The 19206-nt window shown below is 35.5% G+C and overlaps 1 protein-coding gene across 1 annotated transcript in view; it reads right to left on the bottom strand.

The window, feature by feature from the left end:
* Nucleotides 1-5716: 5716 nt before the first annotated feature.
* Nucleotides 5717-19206, bottom strand: part of Hcn1 (hyperpolarization activated cyclic nucleotide gated potassium channel 1) — a 378709-nt gene continuing 365219 nt past the window's right edge. Inside the window, exons 7-8 of the mRNA NM_010408.3 lie at nt 15014-15178; nt 5717-11493 (exon numbers count right to left, since the gene is read on the bottom strand). Of these exons, the coding sequence (NP_034538.2) occupies nt 10511-11493; nt 15014-15178 (1148 nt within the window). The 3' untranslated portion in view covers nt 5717-10510. The remainder of the gene's footprint in view (nt 11494-15013; nt 15179-19206) is intronic.

Here is a 19206-nt window from a genome sequence, read left to right as displayed (position 1 = left end):
TTTTTCTCTTAATCATCCTCGACCACGGTACTGAAAATAGGATCTCCTCCTAGTCCTTATTCCTGGGCACTCCCTTACACCCCCTTCCTTCAATGCTTTATTCATGTGTATCTATGTCTTTGCTGAGTTGGTTATCATCTATTTCTTTCTTTAAACATAAACTTAGGGCACAACCCTTTATTTTTCTTTGTAAATATTAAAAAGAAAAGATTTATATATTTTTATTTTTTGTGCATGTATGTATACCATGTGCTCAGGGTACCCTTAGCAAACAGTTGAAGACATTAGATTCCTGGATTTCTTGGAAGTGTAGTAAAAAGCAGTTGTGAACCACTGTGTGAGTATACAAACTTAACTGAGGTCCACTACAAGAACAGTAAATATTCTTACCAATGAGTCATCTCTCTAGCCTCAAATACTTATTTTTAAAATCATAACCATATTCACAATACCTAGGGTTTCTTAATGACACGTTTCACTATTCAAGTAAGTAATTTTATTAGTTAATGCACACCTAAACAAGGAGCAAAAATAATAGCCTGGTTTTGAATATATATATCAAGAAAGTTGACATAAGCAAAAGAAAACAAAGTGGTATTTATACCAGGAGTTCCAAACAACATAAAAGTAACAATACATCTAAATGGATCACTAGCTATTCTTCAGATGTTACCATTTGAACACCTCTGCCTAAGCATCCAGTTCCTAATAGGAATTTGTAAGCTTCACTAATTAGAAAAATCTGTTAGATGAGATCCATGCTCCCAACTATAATTCTCACTAATTACATGTATAATATTACAGATTTTATGAATCTGGTATTAGGAAACCTGTGGAAAACACAGTTAGTCCACTTTGATGTTGTCAAATTAATCTGAGTTTTCCCCTTGGTCTTTCCGTTACTCACTTTATTTCTTCTAAGTCAAATCCTTTTTAATTGTGTAATGTGCAATCTTATAAAAACTAGACTTTCAATCAGTTACAGTGGTATGCACCTATAATCCAAACATTTAGGAGGCAAAAGAATTTCCTTAAGTCTAAGAGCATCTTGGTCTATACAATAAATTCTAGAATAGCCAGGATTATGTGGTGATACAAAAATAATAAAAATGTATAGAAAACAAGAAAGTAGAAATAGAGTATGTTGGAGGAAGATGGAAGGAAAGAAAGGAAAGAGGAAGAAATATAAAGGAAAGAAAAGAAAATATTGAAATGTTCACCAATAAGAGAGTTATAGAAAGAAATGCCTTTGCCCATTAACACTGATGATGGGAGTTCTTAATCCTATTTATATAGGGAAGATTTTATCATGGTTCTTTCTTCTGAAATGATAGCTATCAGTAGAGCAAAAAGAACCCTTAAAATAACTAAAAAATTTCTTGCATACATACTGTAAGACAATTCTTTGTCATGCTGTACAAACCTTTGTTATGCTATTCCCATAGACACTACCACCATCTACAGATGGAATGTCCAATGCAGATGATCTTTTCATGAAGAGTGGTACTGATCCTAACGGGAATGAAAAATGATTAACACTTGTGAGTTTACAGTCAGGAAAGAAACTTGCTGTTGTAAATGTGGGAGAGGAGATAGACCTTTGACATTCAGTTTTTTGTGAGCACTGATGTCATTCTATGTTATCACATATGGTTGTGGGAAACTCCGTCACAGTGGAACTTCAGAGACTGTCCATGCATTTGTGTATCAGAAGACCTCTCTCTTTAACACCTCATGCTTCCCCTGCTTGTAGCTTTGCCTCTGTGCTTGCTTGTTTGTTTGTGAATATTTTTTCAACAAATAAGGCACATTTTTGGCCTATGTCTATTCTGGATTTTCTCAACTTTATCCTTTTCCCAGTAGCAACATTGTTCTAAGCCATTGAAGTTCAGCCTTAAAGTCTATACCTTCTGCTTCCACAAGTTCCAGATTAACTTCTTCTACTTCTTTTTAATTTATTTATATTTAATGATTTAAGTTAGGATGGCTATCTTGGCTTGAAGTAACCATTCAGAGGGTATATTTTAAATAGAGCACTTGACTCTTTGGGTAGTTTTTTTCATCATATACAAGACAATTTTGGTCTGGACTAGGGAGAAAGATCTACAGATAGGAAATAATCTGTAAAAATATACTGCAGGAAAATCAGAAAGGTGTGTGAGGTTAAGTGATGACAGCTGTCAGCCCCCACATAATTAAAAACATTCAACTCACATAGTTTAAAGCAGTCTTTCTACCCAGGTCAGTGCTATGCTTCTACTTGCCTGTAGAACCACCACTGTATACAGCACGGGGCAGAAATAATGGTGAATGATGCCCTCAGATCTGCCTCTGTATCATTCCCCCTCTTTCATGGATCCCCTGTGTTCTTAATTGCTTTACTTTAGAACCCGAGGCCTGTAGATATTGTTTGTGAGTTAGATATCAATTTGTGGCTGGGCTGGAAGGAAATCAACTGCAACAATTTGTTAAAAGTACAGATTAAGAACTGAAATGCGCAGTTTCTTTTCTTTCTAGTCGGTGGACAGTGTGTCTTTCTTCCCTGTTCTCATATATAATGTGAAGAGCTAATAGGATACTTACAAACTATCTGCACACATAGCATACTTGTTCATAGCAAGCCTTTAAAGCTTTCAATGGATTACTAATTTATGAGATATAATGTTATTGAGAATATTAAAACTTTTCCTGCCAGAACTATATATTTTTTTTGTTTATCACAGTAATTTTTTTTTTTTTACATAAACATGGTGTGCAGAGTTGATGAAGAGAAAATCCCTTGGATAGGTTTTCCAAGCTGTTTCAGGTTTAACAGACATAACCTCACTTACTGGGGAGACTTAGAAACTGACGTCAGTTGAATGATTATAATACGTTGCAACCTAAAGCAGTGATTCCCAACCTTCCTAATGCTGCGACCCATGAGTACAGTACTGCCTGTTGTGATGACTCCCAGCCATACAATTACTTTCACTGCAGCTTCATAACTCATTTTCTTCTGTTATGAATCGTAATGTAAATATCCGTGTTTTCTGATGGACTCAGATGACTACTATGAAAGGGTTATTTGCTCCCTCAAAAGGGGTCATGACCCACACAAATCTAGAATATCTGACCTAAAGGGGAAAAAAGACTATCTTGAACTAAAACCCAAAATCTTTTTATAACACCCATGACTGCTCACTTACAAAGTGACTACCATTTCTAATAAAATGCTTGAGAGGTTCTCTGGCAAGGTCAAGTTTTCTACTGAGCATTTTCTCACATCGAGTTCACATTCAGATGTATGATGAAGTTAACAATCTATAATCAACTGACTAAAAAAGTAATATTGTTCGGGAAAATCCCATACCTTTCTTCCTCCTCTCTCCCTCCCTCTATATTGCCCTTTCTCTCTCTCTTTCTTTTGTTAACAAAGGATCTTTGTCATCTTTCTAGAAGCCCAGTCAAGCTTAACATAAAACACTGAGATGCAGGTAAAAATAATAATGGTCAAATTCATTTTTAGTATAGAGTTTGACAAAATAATGTAATAGGCTTTTACTTGTATACTTTTAATAACAGCTAATATAAAGATAACCCACTTTTTGCCATTATCCATGTTACAACTTCCTCTAAGCAATCAAAACTCAACACCATTTACTCAAAAAAAAAAAAACCCACAACCATTCATCCCATTTAAAAAATGTGCAACATCGCTACAGGGACATTGTTATTTTTGCCTCTTAGAAACTACAAGTATTTTATATTTTACGTCTAGCGGCCATTCACCCTTTTAATGTAAAATCCATACTGCTTTCATTCTGCATAGGCAGACTCTATGAAACTGTATTTGTTGATGCTTTCAGATCATATGTAGATCTTTAGGGATAGCATATGAGCTACACACCTGGCTCTAACCTGACCATTTATCAAATTGAGGAAATATGGCTTGAAATTAATTTTGGCTAACTCCCAAAATGAGATTGCAGTTGCGAAGAAGAAATAAATCACCATTTTGAATAGTTATATTAACTTGACACTGACCCTGAAGGCTGTTGTTGATTGGGAGGGCAAAATCATTTTGATTTATGTTGTTTTGGGGATGTGCATCTTACGATTACACTGAGGAACACTATGAATGTACATTGTCATACTTTTATCTGTGAGCCTATCTGGTTAATATATATAGGAACTTTGCAATAGAAATATATGGAAAACATGCTACTTTTGCTGTGTGAATAGTTTGCATATAAGATGCTATTTAATCTTCCTACATCCAATATTTTAATTTATATATCAGAATATCATACTTTCATCAATTCAGAACTGCATGTTTTCTCTAGAATTTTGTATAAGACATTGGCAGTACAACTTAAAGGAGTTCAGCAAGCAATTTTTACTTTTAAATACTGAGAAACAAATGCCTTCACTAAATTACTAAAAATAAGTTACTAAAAATAAATGACACTATACATTGGGCAAACCGGTTTTGGCTCTCTCAAATGAAGTATGTGATTACTTCCTTAAAAATTATGTTTCCCATTTCTGAGGGTTTTGCCACAGTCTAGTTGTAAACTAGAAAATCTTTTAGGAAAATATATTTGCCTCTACAAATGTGAATTCTCTTTAAAGAGACCTCCTTTTAATCTGACAAAAGTTTAACTTCTGTTTTGACAAAACCCATTCGTTCTGCTTAAGAAATATGCATAGGGCTTGGAGAGATGGCTCAATGGTTAAGAGCACCAGATGCTCTTCCAAAGGATCAGGGTTTAATTCCCAGCACCCATATGGTAGCCCACAACCGTCTGCAACTTCATTTTAAGGGATCTCAGACTCTCACACAGACGTACATATAGGCAAAATGCCAGTGTACATAAATTAAAAATAAATATGTTGCTAAAAACAAATAAGCAAATAAAAAAGAAAAGAAATATGAGTAACTCTACACCATTTTAATAAATCTAATAAAAAACTAGTGGTCCTTACTTTTGAAGAACTGCTGTATGCAGCAATTTTTGTAGGTGTGTCCAGTAGCATTGTCTACTCACATGTTATAAGAATAGTTATAATTACATATTAATAAAGAGCCAGTTCACATTGAGATGAATGATCATTTATGATATATTAGAAATAAAGTATCACCAAGGACTGGCTATGTTTGATTAGACATTGTCGCCAATGTCTGTGGAACAGGATACTACCAGTTAGTTTGGAGAAACTAGTTTCCTTCGAATCTGCATCATTTCCCTATCATATATTCTAATTCCCTTTCATTCTTGTTCTTCTTGCCCTTGTCCTTCACCCTGTACTGTTTTTATATGCACAGCTGATACATTTTTGGTTTTCCAAACTTATCTGCACTTTTGGCAAACCCAGGGTCTTTCTTCAGACTCAGCCTCCTCACAAGTAGTGTGAGGTAACAGATAGCCTTATTTCTTGCTCTGTCACAAATGAATTTTATTTCTTTGACATTAGCAAAACACAAATTTCATCATGTAACCTTTGATCGCTCTACAAAATTAAGATTAAAGTATAAAATTATAAAACCTTTGGCTTGATAATAAAAATGGCTTTTTAGGAGTGTTTAAATCCAATTTTACCCTTTCAAATGCATTTTTGACCTATAATACACTCAAACTTCAATAAGATGTGAATATTACCCATCACCAGTGTTCTGATAAGCAGTCATAGTTTCGTAGCAAAGTATTTGAAGTTTCATTCATCACTGCATATAGGTGCTTTCTTCAAATTTTATTCTTTCTACATCAAGTATCTCAGACATAAATTAATAGACTTCCATACATTTCCCTTTATTATCATCTTTAACAAGTCTCATGATAGGCCAAAACCAAGTCTTGGCAAGGCTTCTTTCAACAAAGTCTTTCCAGTCTTCACTTGTCGCTATGCACCGCCCTTGGTTAGGGAAACTGGGGTAGGATTATGGTGAGATAAGAGAGGCATGGTGAGATAAGAGAGGCATGTTCACGTGATTGCGGGGTTGGGTCCCGTCTTAATTTAAAATGGAATACTTGGGTTATGGCCATCACACTTATTTTGATTTTATAAAACATCACTTGTCTTGTTTTGAGACATCAACATTTGTACATGGAACAAATATACCATTTATCTCATTCCAGATTTTTTTTTTTTTTGGAAATTTATCTTCATTCCTCATCACCTTGTGTTACAGAGACTATTTCCATATGAAGAAAAGATAGTAATAACATTTCATCGAGAGAGCTGCACAAAGCATTAAGCAACAGAGCAAATATCACAGACGTATCCTTTGAACTAGAATGAGAGGATTTATTGTGGTGACAGATTTATTATTCAACCTGAATATTTTTGCTATATGGAGAAGCTTATGGTTTTGTTTTTTGTTTTTTGTTTTTACCTGAAAGCTATAAATGTGATCAAGGCCAAAATGACCTGTTTGTGAAGATATCAATACATGCAATAAAAATGTCGATCCTTTTCCCCAGGAGAGGGGTGGGGATATGGAAGAGAGTGGTGATGGGGGAGGGAAGAGGCTGGGGGAAGAGGGGGTTGGGAAAATTGTATCAGAATAAATATATGAGAAAAGAATAAAAACGTGTTATTTATTAAAATGAAATAAAACTGCTTTAGAAAGTCACTATTTTCAAGTGGTCACAGCAACTACAAATCACCCTTAAATTGATAAAAAAAAAAAATCCTCGAAAGAAAATTTCCAACATGATTTTGAAAATATTTCAGGAACTATTTTGAATAAAGTTAAAAAAATTCCCACATAATTTGGTCCACATATTCAACTGCATGTTTCGTGACAATTTTTGACTATTCAGAATTCAGTGTAGTTTAATACTTGAGTATAGTTTTTTTCTTATGGCACAGACTTATGGATATTTAGGTAGATATACCTATCATATAGAAAATTTTTGTTAGGGTTAGTGAATATTAACAACAATAGCAGCAGCTGTAGCAGCAACAACAACATATCCTACACTTGCATGGCATGATACAAGCTCTACAAGGATGGAGAAGATAAAAATGAGAAAAATTTTAGTCATCTAGTTTAATATTATAAAAATAAGGAAAGTAAGATCCCAAATAGCAATTATAGTAAACTTACCAAATAAAAAACAAGTCATAAAAATATATGGAGGTATTTTACACAATAATCTTGTCAAGGAGTCAAGGTGACTTATATGTTGAATCATAACTAATTCTGATTTTAGTATAATGTATCTAAAAGTTGAAACTCATCATATTGTTTAAATTGTTCGTATGTGTAGGAATTATTAGACTAGCGACTGCTTTCTTTGCAGTGTCCTTAAAATAACATGTTCATTTAAGTCTGTAAATGATAGAGTAAGCATCTTTTAAAAGTAGAATGGCATCCACTTGGTAACCATTCACTTATGGAGAGGTCACGGAGATCTGGAGTCAGGCTGTGTGTTTGAGGAGGACAACCAATTGAAGAATCACACTTTATCCTCCTTGTGTTTAGGACTGCTTTGCTATTTATCCTCATTGTGACAAATCTCATCTGAGGCCTTTGAAAAGCCCAGAGAAAACAGGTCATGTACGAAAATTAAAAACCATCCCCATATCCAATAACAAAGACATGGCTGCATTTTAAAACTGGAGAAACACCACATACTAAAGAGGCATGGGGTAAAGAATAAGATAACCAAATGTTACCATATGAAAAAAAGGAAAACAAACAGGTGACTGAGACATCTATGTTCTATTTAAATTACATTCATTCTATATCTGTAGAATTTCTATAACAATTGTATGGTGATTTTCAAAAACAAATCTTTTTGGAGATTATACAAAGAGAGAACAACAAGCAAATCTGTACTCCTCAATGAGTTAAACATTTGATTAGATTTCAACAACAAAATAAAATATTCATAATTTGGTTTATTTTCTTTTGAATTTATTAATAATCTTAATATATATTTATATATGTATGGCTTTGAGCAAAGACAAAAGAAATACTCTAACTCTTCCCTGGTCATACAGTGCAAAGTATAAGTTATTGTTCTACTTTCTCAGCAGTAAAAGACCCCAATACAGCTCTTCCCGTACAGATTAAAACTCCGTACTTGAGCTTAACTATGTACAGAGAAAAAAGGTCATGTTCTCCTAGCACTGTACCTTTACAAACACACACATTCATACATATGTGTATTTAATATACCCTGTATGGTTTTGTTACTTTAACATATAAACCTTAGTGTTCTTTGTCCATTCGAGTACAAAGTGAATAAAAATTTTATTGGTTGCACTGAATAACCATGCAATTCAATTTTGCGGATGTTCTCCAATAGTGCTCAAAAAATTGATATATAAAAATATTTTACTACGAAATGCATTAATCCTGCCAAAGGTAGACCTTTAATAATTTAAAGGACTAGTACATGATCTTAACAAGAAGCTAATTTTTAAATTTAATAAAATAAAGGAGTTTTGTACTGATATGTGATAGGTCTTGCAACTTTCCCATAGATTTTACGTAGGCTGCAGGATCTCTCTCTTACATCATTCCTAACAGGATACCATTGGTCACTAGCATTACAGGAATGACATCACGTTACCTAGCATTGCTGATTGTTTCACACAAGGTAGGATCCGTTAGCAATTAAGTGCAACGACTCATTTTGGTTTCATAAAAGGCAATGTAGATCCACTTTAAACCTCTTGCTTCTACTTTTGTTCTTGGTCCTCAAGGATACCTGGAGGCCCTGTCCCAATAGAATGTATGGTCTTTATGTTCTTAAATAGATCATTTGTGCCTGTAATGTCAAAGACCTCCATATCAGCTCACTCTCTTGAGTTACGTACAGAAGTCAGGCACTAGAGAGCCTGCTACTGTGTTCTACTCACCCACCACTTGTGTGAGGTGCAGCAAACACACATGAAGCAAGATCGCTAAGGGACTTCCCTAGATTAGGCTCCATGATGCTCACAGAAAGAATTAAGGAAACAAGTGAACAAACAGACAATGCTTTCAGACAGCTCAATTCCCCCCTGCTTCCCCTCACGGAGTCCATATAAGTTTCAGCACATTTGAAAGAACAAACCTCCTGTCTATCTAAGGACTATGTAGGTTACCACATGCCTTAAGATTTACTAACTGCTTAGTTACAATATACAAAGGGCAAAATGTGTATTTCCAAACAGATGTGGTGATATATAGTATTTATTTCTTCACATTAACATCACAATAAACTACCAACTAACATGAAGACACATAACACCTTTAACTCCAAAACAAGCTATGGTTTGCAAATGATTGCTTAAACAATAAGAACAGCAACAATATCAAATGAAAGTGAAAACCTCACTTCTAGATTTAAGTCAGAGATCCAAGTCAGCCTTTTAAGAATTTTAAGAGAGGCAATTAATGAATAGTTATACTCATCTAGAAGTGAGAAATACTGTCAGCCTTTTCTTACAATGATTGATTTGAATCTACTTTTTTTTTTAAGTTATTTTATTTTATTTTTTTTTGCCCCCGAAAGCATGCCAGGACCAGGTTCAGGTGCTTGATTATGTCAAGAAGGAATAAAAGTAATGATTTTTGGTGTCATACAAGCAATTTGTAGGTTCAAGCATACAATTTTTGCATTAAAGTATCGCAGGTTAAAAATGATATTGTAGGTCTCAAGCCATTGCATTACATTTGAACAGCTGTCACAATTAGAGTGTTTTGTGAAATTTAAAACTCTAACTTTTGAAGTGAAGCAGTAAAACTAAATTCTTAAACACTGACTTTTACCTTTCTACAACACAGAATAGTTACTTTAATTCGGGCTGGGAAAGTTATTTACAGCTAACATTGACTGCGTCTTGGTAAAAGTCCAGTGACACATGAAGACAAATATCTCCTCACTTTTCTCACAAAATCAATGAACATGTTTGAGGTTAGAGGAAGCCTTAATGGCAATGTTAGTCTCCTACGGTGGCTGAGCATGGAGCGTGTTCCTTCACCTAACTCAAAATTTAAAGCACCAAAATACAATTGAGAGCTATAAACTGGGATTTGTTTATTGAATCCCGCATAATTAACAACCTAGACGCAGAGGCACAGCTAATGAAAGAAAGCTTTGATTGGTGCTATGCTGGATCTAATTGGAGTTGCCTTTTTTAAAATCAAGAGTTTTGTTTCCATTGACTCCAAGAACTCTTCATAAAAGGGAGAAACACATATATCAAAGGAATCAAGTAAAAGGTTAGAAATCAATGACCTTACAACAATGTGTTAAATCCTTTAATGGTTTTAAAGAGAGGAAGACATGTAACACTGAATGTTATACAAGTCTTTTGAACTTCTCTTGGGCATTTAGATATATATATATATATATATATTTAATTATATATGTATATATGTTTTTACATTTGCATGTAGGCCACAGCTTCTAAAATATTTTTTTTTCAGAGTAGGCTATAGGGATCTATCGTGAGATAGAATAAAATAATATCTGAGAATATTCTGTTTATTAGAGTACTTCTTTTCTGCTTTGACAATCATCAAGAATCATAAATTCGAAGCAAAACGGGGTTTTTCTGCATCTGGGTCTGTATTTAGGACTGAGGGAGACTCTCTCTGCACAGCTGCTGGTGGAGGGGGTGCTGGAGGCACTCCTCGGTTGGGGGGGATGGCTCCCGAGGACATCTGTCGGAACAAGGTGACACGTTGTGGCACTGTGCTCCTGCTCCCTGCCTGAAGGCCAGTGCTGTGGACTGCTGCCACGGGTTGAGGGATAGAGGCCAGGGATTCGCCCACAGTGGGATGAGGTCTGGAGATCAAAGTGGAGACCTCATGGGGCAGAGAAGGCTGCGAGGCGGAAAGGGGCCTGACTTCTTTGGTCAGGTTGGTGTTATGAAGGGCTTGTGTGCTCTTGTGCACTTCATTTTTCGGTGTGGAGCTACCAGGTGTCTGTGGCTGCTGCTGCTGCTGCTGCTGCTGCTGCTGCTGCTGCTGCTGCTGCTGCTGCTGCTGCTGTTGTTGCTGTTGCTGCTGCTGCTGCTGCTGCTGTTGCTGCTGCTGCTGCTGAGTCTGAGTCTGAGTCTGCTGTACCTGGGACTGCGGTAGTTGCTGCTGAGGCTGCTGCATGAGTGACAGCTGGGACGCAGTGGGAGAGGCATAATGGAAAGTTCGTGTGGCCAGGGGGCTCTGTATAGGAGGACTGCAGACTGCTGTGGTATAGGAGCAGGGTGAAAGGATGGCTGAGGGTTGGGGCGTCTGTGTGCTGGGACTGGGTGAGTGCAGATTGCTGTGAGACAGGCTGGTTGCGGTGTAGACTGGCGGAGATTGGGTCCTCATGCGGGAGGTTGGGGTGGTGGTTGAAGATGTGCAGTTGAGGGCTGTCATTTGAGGATAGTTGATTGGAGGGATAGCTTGTACCATCTCTCGGTCATGCTTCACGATCTGCTTCAGGATCTCGTTCTCCTGGTTGTTGAAAACACCAGTGTTTAGATCCTTCTGGAACTTCTGCAGGAGAATAGAGTTTTTCTTGCCTATTAGCAAAGGAAAAATAGGCACTTAGACAGACTGAAAAAAAGAAATAATAAAGCCACATGGGCCTGGCTACTCCAAGGTGACTTATGTCAGTGTTAGGACCAACTTACCTGTCACCATCAAACAGAAATGAAACTTCTGCCTATGTATAATTCTGCATATGCTTAGAAATCATACCCTCTACTTTAAAAAAAAATTGAAAAGAATAAAGATGGCAAAAATAAAAGCTGCTTTATAGAAGAAATGTACATGGTTAATAGAGTTATTTGAGGAGTAGAGGACAAGAGGGTGTTTGGGTCAGGCTGGGCCTAGAATCATTATTTTAATTTTAAGTTGTATTTGCAAGGCAAGACAATGGGGGGTAAGAGACAACACTGGAACATTTGCTTTGAGACACAATCAACAAAAGGCTTTAAGTAGAATCGTTTATCCAGTGCTCACGATTGTGGAGCAGACAAATTTATCTATCATTTATTTATCAAATTTATTTATGACATGGGAGATTTCGCTGTTTAGAAATTTAGGCTAGAAAGGAAAGAGGCTGTAAAAAAACAAAAAGAATTATGATTGTGAAGCCTTCACAGAAAACAAATTGGCTTCATCTGCAATATCTGGGTGCCTCTAGAAAGGTGTCTCCTCAGACCAGACCCGGATTGCTGAATCTGATACTATTTTGTACACATACAATTTCAGGGAGAACTAAGAAATTAAGCCTTTGACCAGTGTGAGGTACCAATGACTGTTAATCCTAGCTGCATATTCCTCTCATCTCTGGAGCTTTAAAAAATATGAAAGTCAGTGCATAGCAATTATGTGGGGTCCAGATTTTAGCATTTGCGAGAAGCTTTCCTCAGGGGATGCTTATGTGCTGGCTCATTGAGACTCAACTCATGCTCATCCCTCTACTGTACAATGGCCACGGAAGGGGGCTCACAGAGCTTTATCCCTCTCATCTCACTTCACTACATAAGTAAGCTTTAGTTCTACTTATATTATACTTTTTGAGAGTTTTGCAATAGATAGGCCTTCTCTAGAATGATATCAATTAGAATCAATAGCTAGTTGATTAACAAAAAAACATGGAATAAAATAAAATAAAGTGCAAACACAGAGATCACCAGGAGCACACAGCCCATTGAATCAGTTAAGTTGGGAACTCATGGGCTCACAGAGACTGCAGAGGCAAGCACATGGCCTGCGGGGATCTGTACCAGGAACTCTGCATATCTGTTATACTGTTAGCTTGGTGGTTTGCAAGATTGGCAACTGTGGGAGTGAGAGGGTATGTCTTTAACTCTTTGTCTGCTCTTGGAACTCTTTTCCTCCTGTCGGGTTGGTTGCTCTGTCTTATTATATTTTGTTTTGTCATACTTGGTTGTTGTCTCTTGATGTCCTGCTCTTTTCTGAAGGAAGAAAGAAGAGGAGTAGAACTGGAGGAAAGGGGAGTAGAAGAGAGTGTGGAGGAAGAGTAGAGGGAGGAAAAAAATGTGGTCAGGATGTGTTGAATGAGAAAAGATTATATTTTCAATAATGAAAAAGAACATCTCACAGATGATATGATGAAATACATATATATTAAATGAGCATGGTAACTGAAAATTGAATAAACTATGTTCTACTGTTAAATAGTATAATTTCCAAAATAATTGAGCATATTTTTTAACAATGTGCACTATGATAATTTTCTTGGAATCCAAGAAAAGCAATTTTAAAAATCATTTTCAAAATAGGTATTATTCCTTTTTTCAAAGCTTCTCTAATTACCCATAGAAAAAACACATATATTAGTATTAATAATGAATACAGATATTTATTTGATACATTGCCTTAACTGACTACAATAAATACTTATGTATTGATTTCATAACTGAAACGGACAATGTAACTTTTTATTTGAACATGCAATATTTCATGATTAAGGTATCTTTATTCATGGAAAGAATTAAAATAGTATCATAGCTTTAATGCACTGTTAGAATTTTATCAGTTTCAAAAATACCAATGTTTGGTGCTTACTAGCAATGTTATTCGTTATGCTATTTAAAGAGAATGAAGATGAACTAGATTAACAGAAATTACTGAATATGCTATACTTTTCGAATGTATCTAAAGATGTCTATTTGGTTTAGGAAACCAGTCTCAAATACAGAGAAGTCAGTCTCTGTGTCTATAATAAACACTCATTTAGCAAAAAAAAAAAAAAAAAAAAGATTGTCTTCATTCTTGCTCTTAAGAATGTCTTCTTATTTCATGCGCGATCTCTGGAAGACTATGTCCTGATAATTCCTTAAGTTTAGTGTGTTTGTTATGCCCTGTGATAATGTCCACACAGTACTTTTACCTCATCTATTGAAAAATCTGTCATTCTGTAATATGTAGAGAGAAGTAAATGTGAGTGAGAATGGACACTGTTTTAGACTAAGACCTTACCTTTGTAAGAATGAAGCTCTTGAGACACCTGTTTCTTGACTTCTAACTGACCCCAATTCCATCTGCTTCAGGTATATTTACTCCCTTTCCCCCCCTTTCAGTATACATGTGTTGTGGACCTGGTATTGAAACTGTAACAATAAGATAGAGATTCTCTCTCCATTCATAAACTTTAGTACCCTCTTTCCCCCTTTTTAGAACATATATTGTAACAAAGGCAGTGGAGTGAGGGGAATTTGGACACTGAACAAGAACCTATTAAGGGACTTCAGCTTAGTTCATGATGAGACACCATAAAGCATTTCTTTCTACAGGGGATAGTGTTTAAGCTGAACCATGAATCTACTGCATAAGTACGAGAAGACAAAGGGGAAGGAAAGACCAGGTGGACAAAGTGGTTAAGGTTTGAAGAATGAATGCATACCCTCTCGTTAAATTTCATGTATCCTAGAATAGCTAGGGAATTTAACAGCAAGACAACATAGTCCTACTTGGCTGTGGAAACTGTGTAATTCTTTAGCTAACTAGGAAATTCTACTTAATACATTTTAGTTTTCTAGCAGAAAATACTCCATAACATTGATGTTTGCAAAGTAAACATCTATGTAGGGCATCTCTACAAAGGATTTTGTTTGAGTCTGTATTACAAACATTTTGTCTGATACTGATTTAATTGCGCAGGTCTTAAAGGTTTTTTTATTTTATTTTATGAATGTCTGAAATGTAAAACTAGCCATTAAAGATAAAAAGAACCTTATGATAAAATTTGGAATGTAATATAGACTCGTGATATTAGCATTAAGAACTATTTTAGTGCTATCTAGAGTTTATACCAGTGCTTTTTACCTGAAGATTCAAACTGAAGTGATATCACTTGGGTTATCAGATTGCATAGCTAGTGAAAACAGACATGAACAAATCAATCCAGAGCACCTAGCAGGAGCAGGTACCGCCTCGGATCTTTCTATACAACTATTTACTACACAGCTATCTGCTACTTGTTTTATGCAAGTTAACAAGGTATCGATACACTAGAACTTGAAATGAAAACTAAATTGTGCTTGAGGAATGCAGAAAGATAAGGAGTACCTATCCGATCGAGTCGGTCAATAGCAACTGTCTCAAAGGCTCTTCTCATCATTGGATATTCCTCCAAGACCTCATTGAAATTGTCCACCGAAAGGGAGTAAAGACGACAGTAGGTATCAGCTCGGACACTGGCAGTGCGCCGGCCCTTGGTCAGCAGGCATATCTCTGTAAAAAGGAGAAGGGAGAATGACTGGGTTGTTTATGTTCTTTTTCAAGTTTTGAATGCCTCTTCTAATGAAAAGCTTCACATGTGTAGCCAATGGTTAGAGACGCTCATTCTCAATTTATCACAGGATTCACTTGGTTATTAAAACCATGTTACTCTTATTAAATTTTATTTGGAGATTATAATATAACTACAACTATTCTTTACCTCCTTCCCTCCAAACTCTACCACATATCCCTCCCTCCCCTCATCATTATTATATTCATGTGTCTGTATGTAGATTCACACACATCCCTAATGTAGCCTGATCCATCTGTATCCTGTGACTTGTATGTATGTCTTCAGTCCTGACCATTTGGCAATAGACAACACCTCTTTTAAGGATTCTAAGTAGTTTTAAAACAATAGGGGCTACTGGGTTCAAACAAGAGAGAAGAAAGTTTTCACTCTAAAGAAAGGAAGGTGGTGGTTTGGTTTGAAAGCCATTAAGAAATACATAATGGAGTTGGAAAGGAAATGGTACAATCAGAAAATTTTGTAAACTCTAGGGGGCAGGAACCAGATAGTATGATCTAGAGGGAACCATAAGTGAGTCTAAATACCTTAGTATACTTTCTGTGCTCCTTTTGATATTAGAATGAAGAAAACTATTTCAAATATGTGACTATGGTCTCTTAATTAGATACCACCCAAGAATTCTTCACTAAAATAATATCCTCAAAATATGGTAACTACATGTTTTTAATTAGAATTTCCTGTTTGCTAACTCACCTATAAGACATTATTTTCAAAATTTTATTAACTTAATCAAGGTATTGTAGGCTTTGTCTTCTTTTAGACTTGGAAATAATTTAATTTTCTTTGTCTTTAAATTGACCAGTTTGGAGCACATGAGATGGCCCATTGGGTAAAGTCACTCACTGACAGTGCTAACAGCCTCAGCTCAATCCCTGACACCCATGCTGTAGATGCAACAAACTGTTGGGCACAGGTTGTCTTCTAGTCTCTAGCTACACGTTTCATGGCACATGCTGATACATATATATGCACACACATACACAAACACACACACACACATACACATAAAGAAATACATGCAAATACAAATAAACTTTGTATCACAAAGTTTCTAGTAAAATTAAAGTTTTTGAAGTATCTTTACTGTTCAGGGAAGGGTTTTATTTGACACATGAAGACTTGAAAATCCTGTGCAAGTAGAATACTATTAACACTGTTTTATAAGTCATGGTTATTTATATGGATAAAATATGGAGAGAGATTCCAAGATGGCAGAAAACAAAGAACAAACAAAACAGACAGCATTCTGCTGCTTCCCCAGAAATCTGACCGTAAACATCTGACCATGGTGGCCTTGTATGGCAGTAACAGTTTGCCGTTGATCCAGCTACACACGTTAAAATGTATGTGGTTTTTAAGAGATTCTTGTTTTGGTGGAGCATGAAGGATATTGGCTGGATGACTTCAAATCCTCAACTGTAGCCTAGACTGAAGAGTTGAGTTGAGAAGATTCAGAAAATTATCTACGTTCTTTGGACATTGGACATTATTGTAAAATATAACACTCACTTAACACCTCATCAAATCTGTTGGGTAGAGTTCATTCATATTTAATTATAAAGTCTTTTAGCCTAATACATTCTGGACCTATACAGTGTATGGTATATAATAGTTGCTTAATGTTTGATGATTGAATCAATTAATCAAAAAGCAATGTATTCTGAAAAGTAAATTGTTAAATTTTCACTCCATGAAGAAACTGGGACACCATGTTCTGTTATCGATATTTAGATAAACCATATTGGCTCCCCTGCTAGATACAACACATTTGTAGTAGAACTTGCCCTGTACCTAGTTTTTGCCACACTGAACTGTGTTTAAGGTTTCTGCTAGGTTGTAAATAAAGAATTTATTGAGAAAATTTACCAGTGTTCTCTTAGATATAGATATGTCATAAATCACCCAGTAGAAAATTAAGTTGCTTTGGGGTGCCCAAGTTGATCCCATAAGCAAGATAAAATAAAAACAAGTGAAACAGAATTACTGTGAAGCCTGAAATCTAAAAATGTAAATTTTAAAGGTTTGTCTGCATGTTTCCTACATGCTACCTATTTCTCATACTATCTACTCATCTTGATTCATTAGCTAAGAACTCAGTTCATAGAGTTATCTCAGAAGAGGTGTACTTCAGAGTCTGCACAGGGCCTGGATTCAATCTGCAGTTGCACACACAAAAGGAAGATGCTTAGCACAAATGTACTTAGTGATAAATCTATTCACCTACAGATTGTATTGTAATATATTATAATTGTCCTTTAGGTCAAAATTTCCCAGTGTGCTTTCTAGGGTGATTACAGAAATGGTAAAAGGTTGCTCTATTTGACTAAGATGAAATTGTCAGTAATGTACGCTGTCACAGTCACATTAGAAAGCTGGTCCCAATTTCAGCTTCAAAAAGACTGTTGTTTGAGAGATTAGATTTGGTCTAGCACACCGTGTGACTACTTTTATTAATCCTTTGGCTATGAGATGTATCATCTGCCCAGTGCTATTTTTGCTGACATTCGTTAACCCTGATTCTAAACATTTAAGTCCACTTGACATTACTGTCACCTATATGAGCAGTTATTTCCCGAGGTAGGGCAAATAGCTTCAAGCATTTTCCAGCTCAGAAGGATTTCACTGACCTCTAGAACAGTTTGACATCGAAGTGACACAGAGTTAATCAGGAACTCATGATAGACTTTCTAAAGTCGTGTTTTTAGCCTGAGCTCTGGAATTGATGTGAAAAGTTATACTCACTTGTTTACTGCACATGAAGCAAACGTTGCTTCTGCTCCTAAATCTCGATATTACGAAATAAGAGTAATTATCCATTATGCAGCAAAATGATATTTTTTCATAGATATTTCTTGGCTTTTTACTCCAGTATCATATATATATTAATATGTCAGAGAAAATATTACTCTTTTCCTTTCACATTTATTATATTTCTCGTCTCTCTATTAGTTACACTAGAACTAATAAGATGTTGCTTCCATATGGTATAAAAGGCATTAACATTTTGGATTTACCAATTTGCAAATCAAGCTTATCTTGTAGTGGTATCTTGGACGTTAAGCAGACTAGAAAAGGAATCTGGAGAAATGTGGACAGGATGAAACATTAAATACCAACTTTGTATTATTACATATTCCAAATTTTGTGATTTTTAGAACACAGACTAGATATGATAAATTTTCAAATATGGATATTATAAAGGAATAATTAGATATTGACAAACTTCATATGGTGATATCTACTTTAATGACCCAGAACATGCAATCTTGACACTTTCCAGTATAGACTTGATAATTCCCCTGTGCATAGAGATCAACCAGCCTGCACAGTTTCTATGTCTTCTCTTATCCTATTGGCAATCCACAAATACTTAGGTCATCAAAAGCTATTAATTTATCAAGCAAATTATAGCTCTCACCTATTGATTCATTTCTCTTAAGAGATATAAATTAGTCATCTGCCAGAGTAGTGTGTACTCTTAGCTGGTGACTCATTAATTCTAAATTCTAGAAGTCATGAGACTCTCTTTTCATTCCAGTTGATTACAAACATTCTGACATAATATCATGTTCGCTTGTTGTATATATGTATATTATCACTGAAGTTTGTTCTTTTCACCTCTTAGCTTACTTCTCCTTCATCTCCCAATTTATGTTGTTGTCTTTCCATTCCATGGTGACTCTGTCAGCTGCCTAATATTGATGTAAATCATATTTACATGTCAGTGTTTATAAACTGTTATCAAATACATATACTAATAATCTTTCTTAAGTTAAAATACTAAATATTGATTATCTTGGGAATTATTAAAGTATCTGCTACCTAAATAAAACAGCCATTGTTATTCCTATTTAAGCCAGAGTGAACCTATACAAACTTAAATTTTCAATGGCCATATATGTAAGATAAAAAAAAAAAAACAAAGCTAAAGAGGGTAAGATCATTGACT

Source organism: Mus musculus, chromosome 13 (genome assembly GCF_000001635.26).
Source record: "Mus musculus strain C57BL/6J chromosome 13, GRCm38.p6 C57BL/6J".
Classification (NCBI taxonomy): Eukaryota; Metazoa; Chordata; class Mammalia; order Rodentia; family Muridae; genus Mus; species Mus musculus.
Note: the sequence above shows the minus strand (reverse complement) of the source record. Positions and strands in the feature narration are given on the sequence as shown.